Source organism: Protopterus annectens, chromosome 5.part1 (assembly GCF_019279795.1).
Source record: "Protopterus annectens isolate FY-2018-M chromosome 5.part1, PAN1.0, whole genome shotgun sequence".
In the NCBI taxonomy this organism is placed as follows: Eukaryota; Metazoa; Chordata; order Ceratodontiformes; family Protopteridae; genus Protopterus; species Protopterus annectens.
In genome coordinates, this window is record NC_056736.1 from 605946805 (window position 1) to 605963147 (window position 16343).

Here is a 16343-nt window from a genome sequence, read left to right on the forward strand (position 1 = left end):
TTGCAAATTTAGCAATTTTGTTACAACAGGATTCAAGTTTGTTTTTTAGGGTAGTCTGAATGTTTTTCAGAATGGAAGCACCATAGAGGAGACGGGTGCAGGTAAGTAGTGACAAGGGTGGTTTTGGTGGTTCTATTCATGAAGTTTTTTGTGCCGGTAGAGCATTCCTAGTTTGCACTGAGGGTTTTTGAGTGCATTGTGGATATGTAGATTGAAGGAAAGCTTATTGTCTATGGTCACGCCTAATAATTTGGCTTGAGATACAACTTCTGTTTGAGTATTGTTTAGTGAAAAGATCTTAAAGTTGGCTGAGAGATTTTTGGGTGTGAAAAGGAGGAGTTTGGTTTTATTTGGGTTCAGTTCATTCGTTGAATCGGAGGAGCTGTGCATTGTTTAGCCAGGTTTCGATGAAAGAGAAGGCAGACTGGATTAGATGTAGAAGATGTTTCATGCTGTTGGAGGAGGAGATGATGGTGGAGTCATTGGCATATTGGATTAGGGAGCTATGGTGAGAGGCAGTATGTAGGTTGTTAATGAAGATGTTGAAGAGTAATGGCCCAAGAATGGATCTCTGAGGAACTCTTGTGTTATTTGGTCGATAGCAGGAGAGACTTACCTGCCATTTTACACATTGTTGCCTGTCTGTTAAGTAGCTGTTAAACCATTGTTGAGTTGTGGGGGAAAGACCAAGGGTAGAGAGTTTGTTATAGCAGTTTAGGGTGGGAAACTGTATCATAGGCCTTAGATAAATCAAGAAGTATTACAGAGGTTAGTTGTCGGGCATTCCTGGCTTTGTTGACTGTATCTGTGAAGTAGAGTAATGCAGTAATTGTATTATGTGACGGTCTGAAACCGTGTTGGGTGGCGGTAAGTAAATTGTTTTGAAGCGTATGATTAAGTAGTTTATGTATACATTTTTCTAGCAGTTTGGATAGGAGTTTAGGATAGCTGTAGGACAGTAATTGGAAATGTCATTGCATTTACTGCCTTGCCTTTGCGTAAGGAGGTTGTTATGTATTTTATTTCCATAGGGGGTGGGGATGTAGGATTCTGTGATGGATGGATTGATGAGTATGCTGATAAGATAAGCTAAAGCATCAGCAGCGTATTTTAAGTACTGTGGGGGGAAGGTTGTCAGTGGAGGGAGAGCAGGGTTTTAATTTAATGGGTAACCCGTGTATGTGATGAGTGGGTACTGGTTGGAGAGTAGAGAGAGGAGGATGTTGGTTGGTTGTAATTGTGTCCTGGGGAGAAAGGAAGAAGAGGAGGAGTTTTTTGTATTAGTTTGGTAAGTGTCAGGAATGTTCATGAAGTGTGAGTTGCAGGGTTTGCTGGAACGATTGAGTAAATTGAGTGTGCTGTTGATAAATTGTGTGTTGAATGTTTCTGCCATTTGGAATAGGGCTTTATCAGTGGCAGGATATGGGTTTTCTGTAGTTCCAGGCATGAGGAGTTGAGAAATGGTGTGCTAGGATTTTTTTGGTTGTTTTTATGGATGATTATCTGCTGGGCGAAATAATGCTTCTTATCTTTATCTACTTTTTTTGCTTAGTTGTCTAGCTGTTTATACTTTTGGTACTTTAGGTCATTTTTGGTTCTTTGCCAGGCTTAATCTGTTACTAGTAAGTTTTGGTAGGCTTGGTTAGCCAGGGAGCATGATTATTTTTTATCATTTTTGTGCCATAGTGGGGCTAGGTTGTTAAGGATATTCAGAAATATTTTGTTGAAGTGGCTGATGGCCTCATCCAAGGGTAGGATTTTTAGTATTGGCCAGTTTATTGATTTTAGTATTGAATTAAAGTGGGTGCAGTGCTTAAATGTGAGACATTAATGTGCCATTCTCACGTTGCATAATTGGATCATGGGAGAATACTAAGCTAATGGCCCTAGGGCCCTTGCAAGCCTAGCCAAGTTCAACCCTTGTTCACAAGATTATCTGTTTAAAGCAGACATTAAAACCAGTACCTACTGCCCCTGTCCAAGAATGACACAGGTGGAACCCGCTAGGGTCAATTTCCTGTTACCCATCCAATTGTCCAAATTGCGCTTAAATTGGGTCAACAAAGGGGCTCATTTAACATTAAATGCAAGCCTTTTCCAAAGGTGAGGTGACCTCTAAGAGACAAAAATCTATCCTTCCAGCAGGTTCTGTTGATGTCACATATCCGGTTTAGGTCCTTAGAACGAGTGACCTGTGTGCCATTTTACTTACGAATGTGCATTTCCACTGAAGCAGGGTCGGAGATTGCCTTATATGCAAGGCACAGGTCACCTCCGAGTAATCTGTATGACACAAAGTAAAGTGACAGTGATTTCAGTCTGTCCACATATGACAGATGCTGGAGACCCTGAGTTTTCTTTGTAAGGACCCTTTGTGGTCTCTCCAGTTGCTGCAGGTGCTTGGAAGGGTACATACTTTATTATTGGCCTGATGAGGGAAGAGTACAGGTGGGATATAACCTTTTTTTTCTGAAGGCAATGCCCTTACTTATGAGATGAGCAATATAAAATGCCCTTCTTACCACTGTGGAGACATGGTGATCAAAGGTAAGTCTGCTGTCGACCTGTGTGCCCAGATCTCTCACCACTGAATGCGTGTTTAGGGTGTTGCGATTGGTGTGGTAGTTTGCAGGAACATCGCCCTTGCCGAAGAGGAGGATGATGCATTTTTTTTGCACTGAGGTTAAGACCATGGCTTTGGCACCAATCATTAGTCTGCATAAGTCCCTCTTGCAGGATGTTGACATTGTGTAGGGACTTTGACCACTCCCAGTTTGCAGTCATCAGAAAATGTCAGCCATAGACCTTTAGTCCTTGCCTGGATTTCAGAAAAGTAGATTCTGAACAGTAAGGGTCCCAGAACCAATCCTTGTGGAACGCCATTGGTTATGGGTCTGCTGGAGTAGGTGGAGTCCCCTATTTTGACTGTATGAGTTCCGTCAGTGAGCCAGTTTGCAACCAAAGTGACAGTATATGGGTTGATACCCAATTGGGTGAGTTTATCAATTATGCCTGAGTGGGGGATTGTGTTAAAGGCCTTTGCTAAATCTAGGCAGGCCATATGCAGCGATTTACCCTTGTCTAGGGCTTTGGTGACTGTCTTGAAGTCCACCAAGTTTAACAAGTGTGATCTACCCTTGACAAAGCCAAACTGGGTGGGGGTCAAGCGTTTGGAGATTCATTGTTAATAAGGTCCATGACAATATGGTCCATGGCCTTGCAGATAAGGCTGGGCAGGCTAATGGGTCTATAGTTCCCAGGGTCAGTGGATGAACCCCACTTTGTGCAAAGGGATGACGGCAGCTGTTTTCCATTTTCCTGGAACAAAGTCAGTGCTTATGCTATGATTGAAGAGAGTACCCAGTAGTGGTGCTATTTCCTGTTTTAACCTATGTAGAATGCAACCTGAGATGTTATCTGGTACCATAGAGGCTGTATTTATGGCCTTGGAGAGAGGGTATTTAAGACCTGCTGTCTACAGATACTAGGTGATGGATAGGCTATAGGGATGCTTTGGGGTATGTGTGGTGGGGACAGGGGATGAAGTTTTCACTGAACCTGTCAGCCAGCAGGTTTGCTATATCCTCAGGTTCTGTTTATGTAGCCCTATTAACTATATGTTCAGCACAAATCTGGGACTTCCTTTGATTTTTCGTATGTAACTAAAGAACACCTTATGGTTGTCCTTAGTTTGGAAGCCAATATGGATTTGTAGTTAGCTTTGGAGGACTTCACTAGATGTATAATTTGCTTGTTTAAGTTAAGGAGGGAGTTTTTCCAGTTTTGAGGTTGTTCCTTCCTAATCCTAGATAACAATTTCTTTCTCCTGTTGATGTCAGATGTCCAGCAGTCAGGTTTGTTCTTCCTTGAAGATCTTAACTTTGGTGCTGTCAGGTATGACAGAGTCACTACAATTATACAGATGTTCATATAAAGCATTGGTGTATAACCCAGCATATAGGTATCCATACCATCTGTGTGGGGAGGAGCTATGAAGCTATTTATGCAGTCTCGTAGGAGGTTGTAATCGGCGTTGGAAACGTTTTTTTTTAGCCTAGTTGCTGCTAAGGGGGTTTCTGGTGTTATAGTTACTTCTAACGAGATTAGTTTGTGGTCAGATCTCACCAAGGAAGGCAGTACACTGGGGGTGGTGCATCCCATGTTGGTGAGCATCATAACCAGGATATTTGAGCCCCTTGTGGGGATGTCAACCAGCTGATCCAGGAATTTTTAGACAAATGTGTTAGAACACATGTAATTTTCCCAGTCAGTGGACAGGTAATTAAAGTCGCCCAAAACCAGGGTGTTAGGTTGAGTCTTGATTGATTCAAGTAGATCCAAGTAGGCTGAGTGGATGTCCTGACTCATGGAAGGGGTCCTATAGCTGGCTATGACTTGAAGCGAGGTCTTAACAACAGTCAGTTGGCCATGGAGTAATTCCAGGTTAACCAATCTAGAGGTGTATTTATCTTTAATGAGTAATGATACATCACCTCTTGTAGTTCTCACATTTTAAGTTTGTGGTCTGAACGTGTAGAAGGAAATGTAGCCTGGTATGGTTGGGGTGCTCTTTGCAGCCTTAAACCATGTCTCTTTGACTGCACAAATGTCAGCATGTTCCACGGTAAGGACGGCTTTCAGTGAGTGCGGTTTCAGATTTTTAGCAGCATAACCTTGAGGTTGTTTTTAGAGGGTATTTTTGTGTTGGAAATGTTATTCTTCTGACATTGCCTAAAAAAAGGCACTATGGCGGTGGCAAGAGCTTTAGCCAGTACCCAAAATCCCAGGGGTGAGAGATTAAGACTATCTCTGGCAAAGCATTGAGGTCTGTTGACAATATCGTAGGCTGACAGATACTGGATCCAGTTAGAATGACACCAGAAACTTAACCAGTTGTTGAAGTCAGTCATTTTTTTTGTTTATATTGTGATTATAGTATCACAGGGACTTTTTGTCCCCAGTATATTTTGATCTCTGGTTTAGTGTGTATATGTAAGTACTGAGGGTAAATGCAGGTAATCTTTTTGTGAATATATATTGTAATTGTTATAAGGTAGCCTTGGCTCTAGATGACTGTTACTGTTAAAGTGACACCCTGTCCCCATGTGTAAAAATTGGAAAAGGAGGTTGTGGATAGATACATGCAAGTAATAAGGGTGTGGAGGGAGCACATCCCCCAAATGCATATATCGGGAGCAGAGCTCCTCTGCAGAAACTCCTTCGTACTAAATTTGTCACTTTTGAATTCAAGTTGATGTAAAAGAAATGTGCTGGTATATTCACTAAACCTTCAGTGCAAGATTTTTATTTAAAACACAACAAAAAGAGTACTTCATTCCAAAGTTGCCCTAATCCACCTTTGCCTACATTATTGTAGATGTCCTTCATGGATGCATCTGCAGTCATAACAACTGGGTTGTCCTGTCGTCAGGCAGCCCTTCAGTCGGCCGGATTCCAAAGTCCGGGTCCGGCTTCGGCTGATGTCGCACTTCACCCGACGTCATCTCTGTTGGTCTTCGGGTATAAAGGCATCAGCCGACGCCATTTTCCTCAGTCTTTCTTGCCGCGTGGCGCCCGAAGCAGAAGCTGTTCGCAAGTGCCGGTCGGTCGGATCCAGAGATTACTTCTACCGAATACTACTTCGAAGACTTCTAAAGCTAAGTACCCCGTTGGGGACTCTTTCTTGCCTCAGCCGATGTCAGAAAAAGTTAATAATTGTTTAACCTGTGGGAAACAAATACCTCATAAAGATTTCCACTCTTATTGTCTGCCTTGTTTAGGCCCAGCCCACGACGTAGCAGCCTGTTCGGCCTGTGCTTCGTTCAACCGACGAACGCTTAGGCGTCGGTTGGAGTTTGCTGAACAGTTTTTCGGTTCTGATTTTGCGTACATTATGCCGTCGGATCCTCCGACTACCCAATCTGCCAAAAAACGCAAAGATAAAGACCGACACTCGTGGTCCGCGGTTTCGGCCGAAACCATGGTTAAGCAAACCGCGAGTGTCTCGGTTTCGGCCGAAACCGAGAAAACTGATCAAAGTACAGCTGAATCTATCTCTACAACTGAGGCCCCTGCTACCACTCTTGAAACGGCCTCAGAAATTTTATCCACTACGGTGGTTGCCACTGACTTATCAGACACCATACCCTTGGATGTCTCTACCCCAGCACGTGGTGCTGCTAGGCCTCCAGCAGCCATGTCCATTAAGGCCTTCACCAGGGCTAAAGCAGCAAAGACTACTAAAACAGTGCCTGTTAACCCCCCTACAACCAGGCCCTCCTCTAGTTCTCAAATGCTTACTCTGACAGAAGATTTAATTTCATTAATTAGAGGATCTCAATCTCACCCAGACAGGGCCTCTCAGCCCCCAGAGAAGAGACCTAGGGCAGAGCCCCCTGAGCCAGTGTCCTCTGATGAGTCTGCCGATGAATCAGACATAACTGATCAGCCAGAGGCTCCTTTCTCCAATTTTGAAGACTCTGATGCTGAAGAATCCATTCCAGCTGCTTCCCCACCAGAAGAATTCTCCTTTGGGGAAACCTTACATGCCATGCGAGAGCAGTTCCAATGGCAGCAACAGGATTTTCAGACTCCAGAAAAGACTTAGGACCTTTCTGCACCTTCCACAGCACAGGCCCTTAGCTATACCTCCTGTTCTCTCTGTGGTGGATGATGCTTTCAATGATGTCTGCTCCGCACCAGATTCTTTACCTCCAGCCCCTGCCAAACCAGACAGATTTTACAGGGTGCCAGACACTCATCACCACCTTTACAAGGCCCCACTTGCAGACCCCGAAACTATATCCCAGGGTCCCAAGGCAGTAGCCGCGACCATAGCTAAAAACCCTATTCCTTCTGAAAGGGAAGCAAGGTCATTAGACAGATGGGGCAAAAAGGTCTACACTTCAGCTACTCTCCCAGCTAGAGCTTTAAATTGTCAGTTTCACATGATACAATACCAAGAGTTTATGCTTGATCAGTTAACTAAAAAGCTAACCACTGATGAATCTCTTGATAAGAAATATGTATTAGAAATGGTAAATAACATACAACAGGTTAGTAACCATTCCTTAAAATGTGGCTATGATGCACTGGAGGCTTCATTTAGATCAGCCATGACTGGCACAGTGATAAGAAGGCATGCATGGCTAAATGAGCAAGCTTTACCGGATCATGTTAAAGCTAAGTTGCTAGATGCTCCTATGGATAAGACAAGTTTGTTTGGTACACCTGCCCAGCAGGTTATGAAGAAAATGGAAGAAAAGGCAAAATCTGTTCAAGCGGTTAAAGATTTCTTGCAGGTTCAACCCCAAGGTTTAGCAGGAACTGGCCTGCCAAAATTGGTCCTTTCCTGACTCCACAAGATCTCAAAGGGGCAGGAATAGGCGTTCCAGAGGCAGAAACCAATCCAGGGAGGTGCCTACAGAGGGCGACAGTGGCAAGGTAACAACAGAGGCACAGACACAACCTCTGCCACTACATCAACTCAACCACAGTGACTTAACCCTAAATCCGCCTACCAGGGAACAAATAGCAGCTCCTCTAGGCGGAAAATTAACCTTATTTTCAAAGAACTGGCACTATATAACAAAAGACAAGTGGATTTTACAAACCATAGATCAAGGTTACGGTTCCACTTCCACACTTTACCAGTCAAAGAGGAATGCCAAATCTACCTCCAAATCAAAAACAGAGGCTCTACAACAGATAATGCAGTTAGCAAACATGAGAGCTGTGGAAAGAGTGCCAACAGCAGAGCAAGGAAAGGGGTTCTACTCCAGACTATTCCTAGTTCCAAGAAAGGAAAAAAGTTGGAGACCAATTCTCGACCTGTCCACCTTAAATACATACATCATTGTTCCAAAATTCAAAATGCTGACCCTACAGCAACTTCTTCCCATGCTGGGCAAGGAGTGTTGGCTGGTAACTCTAGATCTCAAGGAGGCATACCTGCACGTCCCCATTCGACCAATCTGCAGAAGATACCTCAGATTTCTTGCAGGATCAGAGCACTATCAATTCTCAGCATTGCCCTTTGGCTTATCTACTGCCCAGAGTATTCACAAAATGCCTGGCATCAGTAATCGCCCATTGCAGACTACAGGAATTCAAATTTACCCATACCTAGACGACTGCCTGCTACAAGGGGACAACAAAAGCAAGCTGACAACAGATTTACAAAGGGTCATTTACTTGCTGCAAGCACTGGGATACACAGTCAATCTACAAAAGTCAAGGCTGATACCATCCCAAACAAGGACATTCTTGGGCGCGGAATTGGACACAGTAAAACAGATGGCATTCCTAACTACAGAAAAACAAAAGAACTCCCTCTTTACTTCTTGGCACTAACAAAACTGAACAAGTTAACAGCAAGAAAAGTACTGCAGGCCTTGGGCTTCATGGCATCATGCATAATCTTGGTTCCACTTGCCAGACTACATATGAGAAAACTACAGTGGTACCTAAAGAATTTATGGTCCCAACACAGACACAGCCTAGAAACAGAAATCCCACTAATTCCATGCTTAAAACAGGAGTTCCTATGGTGGGCTCAGGCATGCCAGTCAAACCCAGGGCTACCCTTTCGCAGATGTCAAGCAAGCCAGACCATCACAACAGGCGCTTCAGACCTAGGATGGGGGCCCACATGCTGGACAAATGCGTGCAAGGATTGTGGACACAGGATCAACTTCACCTGCACATCAACCTAAAAGAAATGCTGGCAGTAAAACTGGCAATCCAAAAGTTCAGACCATTTCTCAAAGAGGACCAGTTGATGATAAGGACAGACAACACCACAGTCATGTGGTACATCAACAAACAGGGAGGCACTCATTCATACCCCCCTATGCAGAATGACTTTGGAGCTGTGGACCCTGGCACTCAGCTACAACATCCAGTTACAGGCAATATTTGTACCGGGAAAAGAGAATACTCTAGCAGACATATTAAGCAGAACCACATCGGATGCCCACGAATGGAAGCTGCACCCGGACATCTTCAAGACCATCTCAAAGAAATGGGGAATGCCTCAGATAGATCTATTCGCATCACCTCTCAATCACCAGCTCAAAAAGTTCTGCACAAGGACATTCCACCCACTAGCATGGAAAGTGGATTCGCTCTCCTTCAGCTGGAAAGGCCTAACAGCATATGCATTCCCACCTCTTCCCTTGATACACAAGGTATTACTAAAAATCAAGGAAGAACGTCCAAGGATAATCCTGATAGCTCCAAACTGGCCAAGACAACACTGGTACCCACTGCTGAGGAGCATGTCTCTGAACAATATGTGGCCAATACCCTGATGCCTTTGATGTTAACTCAGAACAACTACAGCATCATACATCCAAACCTAAAAGCGTTGCAACTGACTGCATGGAACATCACATAGCAGCAGCTAATCCAGAACTTTCCCAAAGAGTTAAAGACATTATTCTTGAAGCACGCAGACCTTCAACAAGAAGAAACTATGCTGGAAAATGGAAAAGGTTTGTCATTTGGAGTACTGAAAGAGGAAAAGATGTGTCAAACATAGATATGCCTAACATTCTGGAGTACCTAGCGAACTTCTTCATTCAGGCCTGTCCTACTCCTCCATCAAGATACATGCATCAGCTATTTCAGCAGAATACAGCTTTGGTCCACCTGTTTTTCACACCCTTTGCTCAGGCAGTTCCTCAGAGGAATCAAGAATGTAAAACCTCCAAGGAAACCACCATTACCAGCTTGGGACTTAAACTTTGTGCTAGAAAAATTGACACTATCACCCTTTGAACCAGCAGCAACAGCAGACCTACAACACCTGTCATGGAAAACTGCTTTCCTACTGGCAATTACTTCAGCAAGGAGGGTTTCAGAACTACAGGCCTTAATGGCAGTGCAACCCTTCCTAATCTTCCACCAAGATAGAGTGTCCATGAGGACTAATCCTACATTTATGCCTAAGGTGGTATCCAGAGTGTCTTTAAACCAGGCAATCCACCTACCTACCTTCTTTCCCAACCCACAAAACAGAGGGGAAAGAAAATTTCATACCTTGGACGTAAATAGGCAGCTACGGTACTATTTTCACAGAACTAAAAGTAGCCGAAAGACTGACCAACTTTTGTAGCCTATGCAACAGGAAGGGAAGGAAAAGCTATTTCCAAACAGACAATCTCCAAATGGATAGGAAATTGCATACGATTCTGTTACTCCTTCCATGGAAAACCAATTCCACAGAACATAAGACCTCATTCTACAAGGGCAACAGCCACTACCACAGCCTTCTTACGAGGAGTGGCAACCAAAGACATTATTGAGGCGGCTACTTGGACCTCCGTGCATACATTTGCCAAGCATTATAATTTGCCTCTATATTCCAGATCCCGAGCAGGGTTTGCCACTGCTGTACTGCAAGGGATCCTAAACACACCATAATCTAGTTTTATCCTCCTCCCCTTGTTGGCTATGGTATTCTACCCAGTTGTTATGACTGCAGATGCATCCATGAAGGACATAGTACAGTTTTGTACCTACCATAAATGTAGATGTCCGAACTGGATAGCATCTGTAGTCAGGATTACCCTCCCTCCTTCCCTCTGTGGTACTCCAAGGGTGTTTACCCTCCTAATAGCTAGCTGGTGGGGGGGAGTCTTTTATGGTGTATTTGTTTGTATATATGTGCATACATGCTTATTTTTGTGTTTACCTCTATCTTTTTGGAAACATTGGCATCTATCTAAATTTTAGCCTTCAAGAGGGCTACTGGCATCTGGGGCAAGAAACACTGAGGAAAATGGCGTCGGCTGATGCCTTTATACCCGAAGACCAACAGAGATGACGTCGGGTGAAGTGCGACATCAGCCGAAGCCGGACCCGGACTTTGGAATCCGGCCGACTGAAGGGCTGCCTGACGACAGGACAACCCAGTTGTTATGACTGCAGATGCTATCCAGTTCGGACATCTACATTTATGGTAGGTACAAAACTGTACTTTTTCCCACATATTCCCACCCCTGCTCAAAGGTCTTAATTTTTGTCTTGTTCTCTCTGAAGTCTTCTTTAAACTGCTAGGATAAAAGGAATAGGGAGAACTACTTCTTTTCTCTACATTTCATAGAATATATATTTTATTATGGATTTTCAGTCTGATTTCTGGGACCATTGATGTTTTGGAACTGAATTCCTATCCCAGTTTTCTTGACGAGATTTATCTTTCTGTTTTTGCTCATTGAATGTATACTTGCTGTTTGTTAATGGATTTGATGCTATATTTAACAAATAATGGAGCATTTTGGAGACAGACTAATTTGGCTGCAAAGGGAGGCAGTTTCTCCCAGCCTTCCTAGCCATCTTCCCTTTTTAGTCCTGCTGTGCATTGTTACAGCATGGTGGTTGCAGAGCTGTTAATGTCTGTAAATCCGACTTATTTTAATTTTAAATTTCTTTGCAAGCCATTTCTTTGGTAATGAACCTTTCTTCACTGTTTAAATGTGGGTTAGTAATCCATGTTATCAGTGCACTTGTTCTGAATTGAATTTGGCATCTTGTGGAAGCTCTGCAGTCAGAGCAAACTGCCTGCATAACCATCCTGATTCTGCCTGCAGTCTTGTATTTGCCTGTTTTGCATGATGACTGAACATCTGTCTTACATTACCTGCTGAAAATGTTTTTGAAGATCTAGTTTTATCTTAGGCTCATTTTTAAGTACGGTATCAATAGTGATCCCATATATTACCTATTGCCATGTCTTTAAATTTGTATTTTCTGACGTAGGGCAGAGATAACAGATTCAAGTCAAGATGACTCTGGAATATCAACACCACAGAAGAAGCGCGGAAGACCACCAAAAACACCACAGTCACAACCAAAGAAGAATGCGTAAGTGGTGTATAACACCAGTCCCATATTTTTCTGTATATACGAGTTATTTTATATGTTAGTTTATGTACAATCCAGTTATCATCTTTGGGCATCAGTTTTCACTTCACAGCTACAAGTTAAATTTGAGTTGAGGAGTAAATCTTAATGCTGTCATCTTCATTTATTTCCCACTACTGTCATTGTCAGAATGTCTTTCTTAACATTTCTCTCAGAAAATTGACATTGTTTTTCTGATGAAGGAAGGGTTGGGGGAGTCATCTCCTTATGTTGTTAGTCAAATCTCAAGCAAGTACCGTCACTAGTTTAGCATGTTTCATGTGAATCATTCTTGAGAAACTAACAGATCCAATGTCAATTTCGTCTGATTCAACAGTTAGGTTATTGGATCTGACCGGATTCAAACTTGTTGCTTTTTCAAGAGCTTGGATCCATTGCATTGACTCTTCCCCTAACCATAATTCCCTGTGGTCCCCAGATTACTCTGGATCTCATTTGCTGCATGATTACTTCAGGGTGTGGGATTCGAGTCTCTGCAGTAGAATAGAATAAGTGATCTTTCTCGTTTTTTATTGGCTCATTTACTAGTTTGTTCTTTATCTTTTACTCCATTGTGTTTTATTTCAGCTGTTTGTTCTGATTTCCTTTTAGAAACTTAATTTTTTCTTTTTCCCTTTCGGACCTTAAAAAAGAGTTGTTCAATCTCGCCATTCATTCTTCACTGATGGGTTCGGAGCCGATCCATCGGCTCCGACACGGCCGTTAAAGGTATACCAGTAGCTCGAGACCAAGCCCCTTATACCATGATGCACTGCTGGAATTACCCCAGATCTAGTTTGCCGCAGCACGGATCTCAGGGGTTCCAGTTCGCTTGAGCCTTTTTTGATACAAAATCGCTGTTTGCAAGTCCTTTTTCAAAAACTTCTTTATCTCTTATAGATAATTACTTATATATATAGCTCCTGTAGTTGTGTCTCTAGACTTATTTCCTTGGTGCTTCATAGTTTATCATATTTGTAGCGGCCTCGTGGTAGGCCTAGTTTTTCAGTGTGTGTTTCATTATATTACTATAGTGTTCATAGTGTAGATAGTGTGCTGTTACACATTTAGTAGAGTTGGGCTTCCTTTCCCAGGCCATTGTTAGTGTGTTTTGTATTAAAGTTGAGCCCAAGGATAGCTTTAACATTTAGGCTGTATTATACTGTTGACCGTTTTTCTCGGCCATTTGTTAAACTGTGTTGGTTTATTAGTGGTGTTATCTTGACCCTAAGATAGATTTTTCTTCTAGGTTGTTGTAGACTGTCTATTCTGTATTTTGCTTATTATGTCTGAGGAAAAAGACAAGCATCCAAAGTCTGGATTCAAAAAATGTTCAGACTGTGGGCAAAAGATGTCTCTCACTGATGGGGCATGTTCAGTGTGTGTATTGTTTGGGTGCGGTGCACTTGCAGGAGTCCTGTAGCATTTGCCATTCCTTTTCTTCAAGGGTTCTTTTAGAGAGGAAAAGGAAACTTGTGGATCGAGGTTTGCTGAAGCATCCTTTTACTGAAGCTTTGTCTGACCAGGATGGGGCCAGCAAGTTCTCTAAATCATCAAAATCATCTACTGATTCCAAGGCATCTAAAAAGTCTAAGAAAGTGAAGGATTCCAGGACTTTGGCTCCACAGCTGTTGGAGCAGAGTGTCTCTTTCGGAGCCGGCCCACTGTCTTGGAGCCAGTCTCTGAGAGACCTGTATCTCCACTCCTCCAGTCGGCAGCTTTGGTGCACTCCTCTAGATATTTTGTCAGCCTCTCGGATGTGGATATGGACCGGTTGGTGCAGAAACTCATACGGGCACCAGGCCTTGTCAAATTGTTGTCGGCTCCGACCCCAGCGTTGGAACCGAAGATCACCATCCCAGATTTGACTGCTCCTCCTCCGAGCTGTACTGGATCTTCGGAGTTGGAGGGGGCCAACCTGCTGGTCGTGGAGCCTTTGGAGCCGAGACCTGCTTCAGTGTCATCGGTTCCATCTACTCTGACGTCCTCTGCGCCGACTGGGGACTCTAGGGGCCGACACTCTCCTGTCGGGTCCGGCGAGGGTAGCCGCACCAACTTGTCAGTGCCGATTCTTCCTCTCGAGGCCTCGGCTCAGATGAGCTCAGCTCCTACCTTCGGCTCGGAGCGGGAGGGGATGGCTATTCCTTCGGATCCGTCGACTCCTCATCGGAGCCGTGATGCTTTCGAAGCCATGAGGAGAGCCTTGTCCCCAAAGACATCCTCAACACCAGGTCTGGCTTCTTCCTCCCCCAAAGTGCCTGTGTCTGCTTCTGCCTCCATCGTCCAGGCCAAGCGTAGAGACCCTGAGCCTCAGGTAGCCCCACAGGACGCACCTTGCTCTTCCGAGACCTCCCTAGAGGCTCCCACTGAGGAGGCCCCCAGGAAGAGATTGTGTAAGAGGAGACACTTGGACTCCCCCACAGGAGTCTTTGACATCTGATACTGACTTGGATGAGTCAGAAGGGTCCCCCCGATCCCCCTCTGAGGATATCTCCTTTGCAGAGATACTCAAGATCCTTAGGCAGAGGGGTGATTGGCAATCCAAACACCCTACTGAGGATGAGTCAGTTCTCCTGAAGGCTTTTGGGTCTCAACCTTCCACCTCTTGGGTCTCTCCACCCTTCGATGAGCTCATGCAGCTGGTCTCTCGAAGGGCGTGGGAGTCACTGGAGTTCATTGAGCCTGTTCCTTGGAGACCCAACAAGTTCGTTTCTGCCCCGTAGATAAAGATTTTTTGTCTAAAGGAGCCCCTGTTAATGCCATGGTGGTGGCGATAGTCACCAAGAAGGAAATGTCTGAGACTTCCTTGACGATCCATCCTCCTAACAGAGAGTCCAGGATCATGAATCGATATGGGAAACGCATGTTTAGTTCAGCGACTTTTGCACTCCGATCCCTGAACTATTTGACCCACTTCACCAGACTGCAGAGAGATCTCCTTAAGGAGTTTCGAGATACTCTTCAGGGTATGTAGCTGCAGGGGCTTCTGACAAAGTTGCCACCCAGCTTGCTACCCTAAACTCCATCGTGAACTCGTCCATGTGTCTCATATCATATGCATCTGATGGGACGTCATCCAGAGATCATTTGCGTTTCCAGCTGGGAGCCAATCATTATCAGTTTCGAGCCCTGACCTTTGGTCTCAATACAGCCCCCAGAGTGTTCACCAAATGCATGGCAGTGGTCACGGCTCATCTGAGGCGTCTAGGATTCCAAGTGTTTCCATACCTAGGCGATTGGCTCCTTACCTCCACCACCAGGCATCAACTTATTCAAGCAAGAGAATACACTCTTGACACTCTGCTATCACTTAGACATTGCAATCAAGTCAGGAAAATCTGCCTTGTCTCCATCGCAGCATATTGTCTTTATAGGGGCAGAGTTGGACACTTCAACCACCACTCTGACTACCATCTGAGAGGGTTTTTCTCTTTTGCCAGCATGTCAACTCACAGCCGCAGAACTCATAAAAGTATTAGGTTTGATGGCTGCAGCGATCTTGGCCATACCATTAGCAAGGATGAATATGCGGATTCTTCAATGGCTGCTGTTCACCCAATGGTCCTATCAGGAACTTCCAATGAGTCATATGATTTTGATTACAAACTCTTGCAAGAGAGATATCCAGTGGTGGTTGACGTCTCTTCATGTAACCATAGGATGTCCCTTTGTTCTACCCCCTCCATTAGCCACTGTGACCACGGATGCTTCCCTGATAGGGTGGGGGGGGGGGCATTTTCAGGGAATGACCGCCCAAGGCACATGGACGGATCAAGAATCACACCTGCATATCAGTGTCCTGGTGATGAGAGCAGTACTTATGGCATTGCAGTACTTTCAGGACTCTCTTCCTCTAGGGACGATTGCAATTCAGACAGACAACATGTCGGTAGTCTGGTATTTGAATAAGCAAGGCGGGACCAAGTCTTACCCCCTTTGCCGAGAAGCCTTCAGAGTTTGGCAGTGGGATGTCTCCTCCCAGCACTTTCTGTTGGCAACGCACATCCCGGGGAGATCCAACGTGATAGCAGACAAACTGAGCAAGGCAATTCTGTTGCCACACGAGTGGTCCCTCAAACGAGATTGCGGACAGGATTTTCCGGAAATTGGGCCAGCCTTGCTGCGATCTTTTTGCCAGTCACGTCAACACGAAGTGCAGAGGCTACTTTGCTCTGAATCCCCCCCCCCCCCGGAACAACCCCCGAGAGACGCACTCGTACACGATTGGCCCCAGGGTCTCCTCTTTGCATTCCCTCCAGTCCCACTTATACCCAGACTTCTACAGAAAGCAGTGTTGCTGAGAAAGGACTATCATCCTCATACTCCACATTGGCCTCTGCAGATTTGGTTCCCATTTCTTCATCATCATCTATTGGAAGATCCATGGATTCTGGGCCCAGTTCCAGACCTTCTGACACATCCGTCGGGGGACCTCC

The 16343-nt window shown here is 44.5% G+C and overlaps 1 protein-coding gene across 2 annotated transcripts in view; it reads left to right on the forward strand.

Moving 5' to 3' along the window:
• PDS5B (PDS5 cohesin associated factor B) overlaps positions 1 to 16343 on the forward strand; it is a 3703643-nt gene that overhangs the window by 3446218 nt on the left and 241082 nt on the right. For both annotated transcript variants that reach the window (XM_044073218.1, XM_044073219.1), the window contains exon 33: positions 11764 to 11868. In XM_044073218.1, the coding sequence (XP_043929153.1) occupies positions 11764 to 11868 (105 nt within the window). The remainder of the gene's footprint in view (positions 1 to 11763; positions 11869 to 16343) is intronic.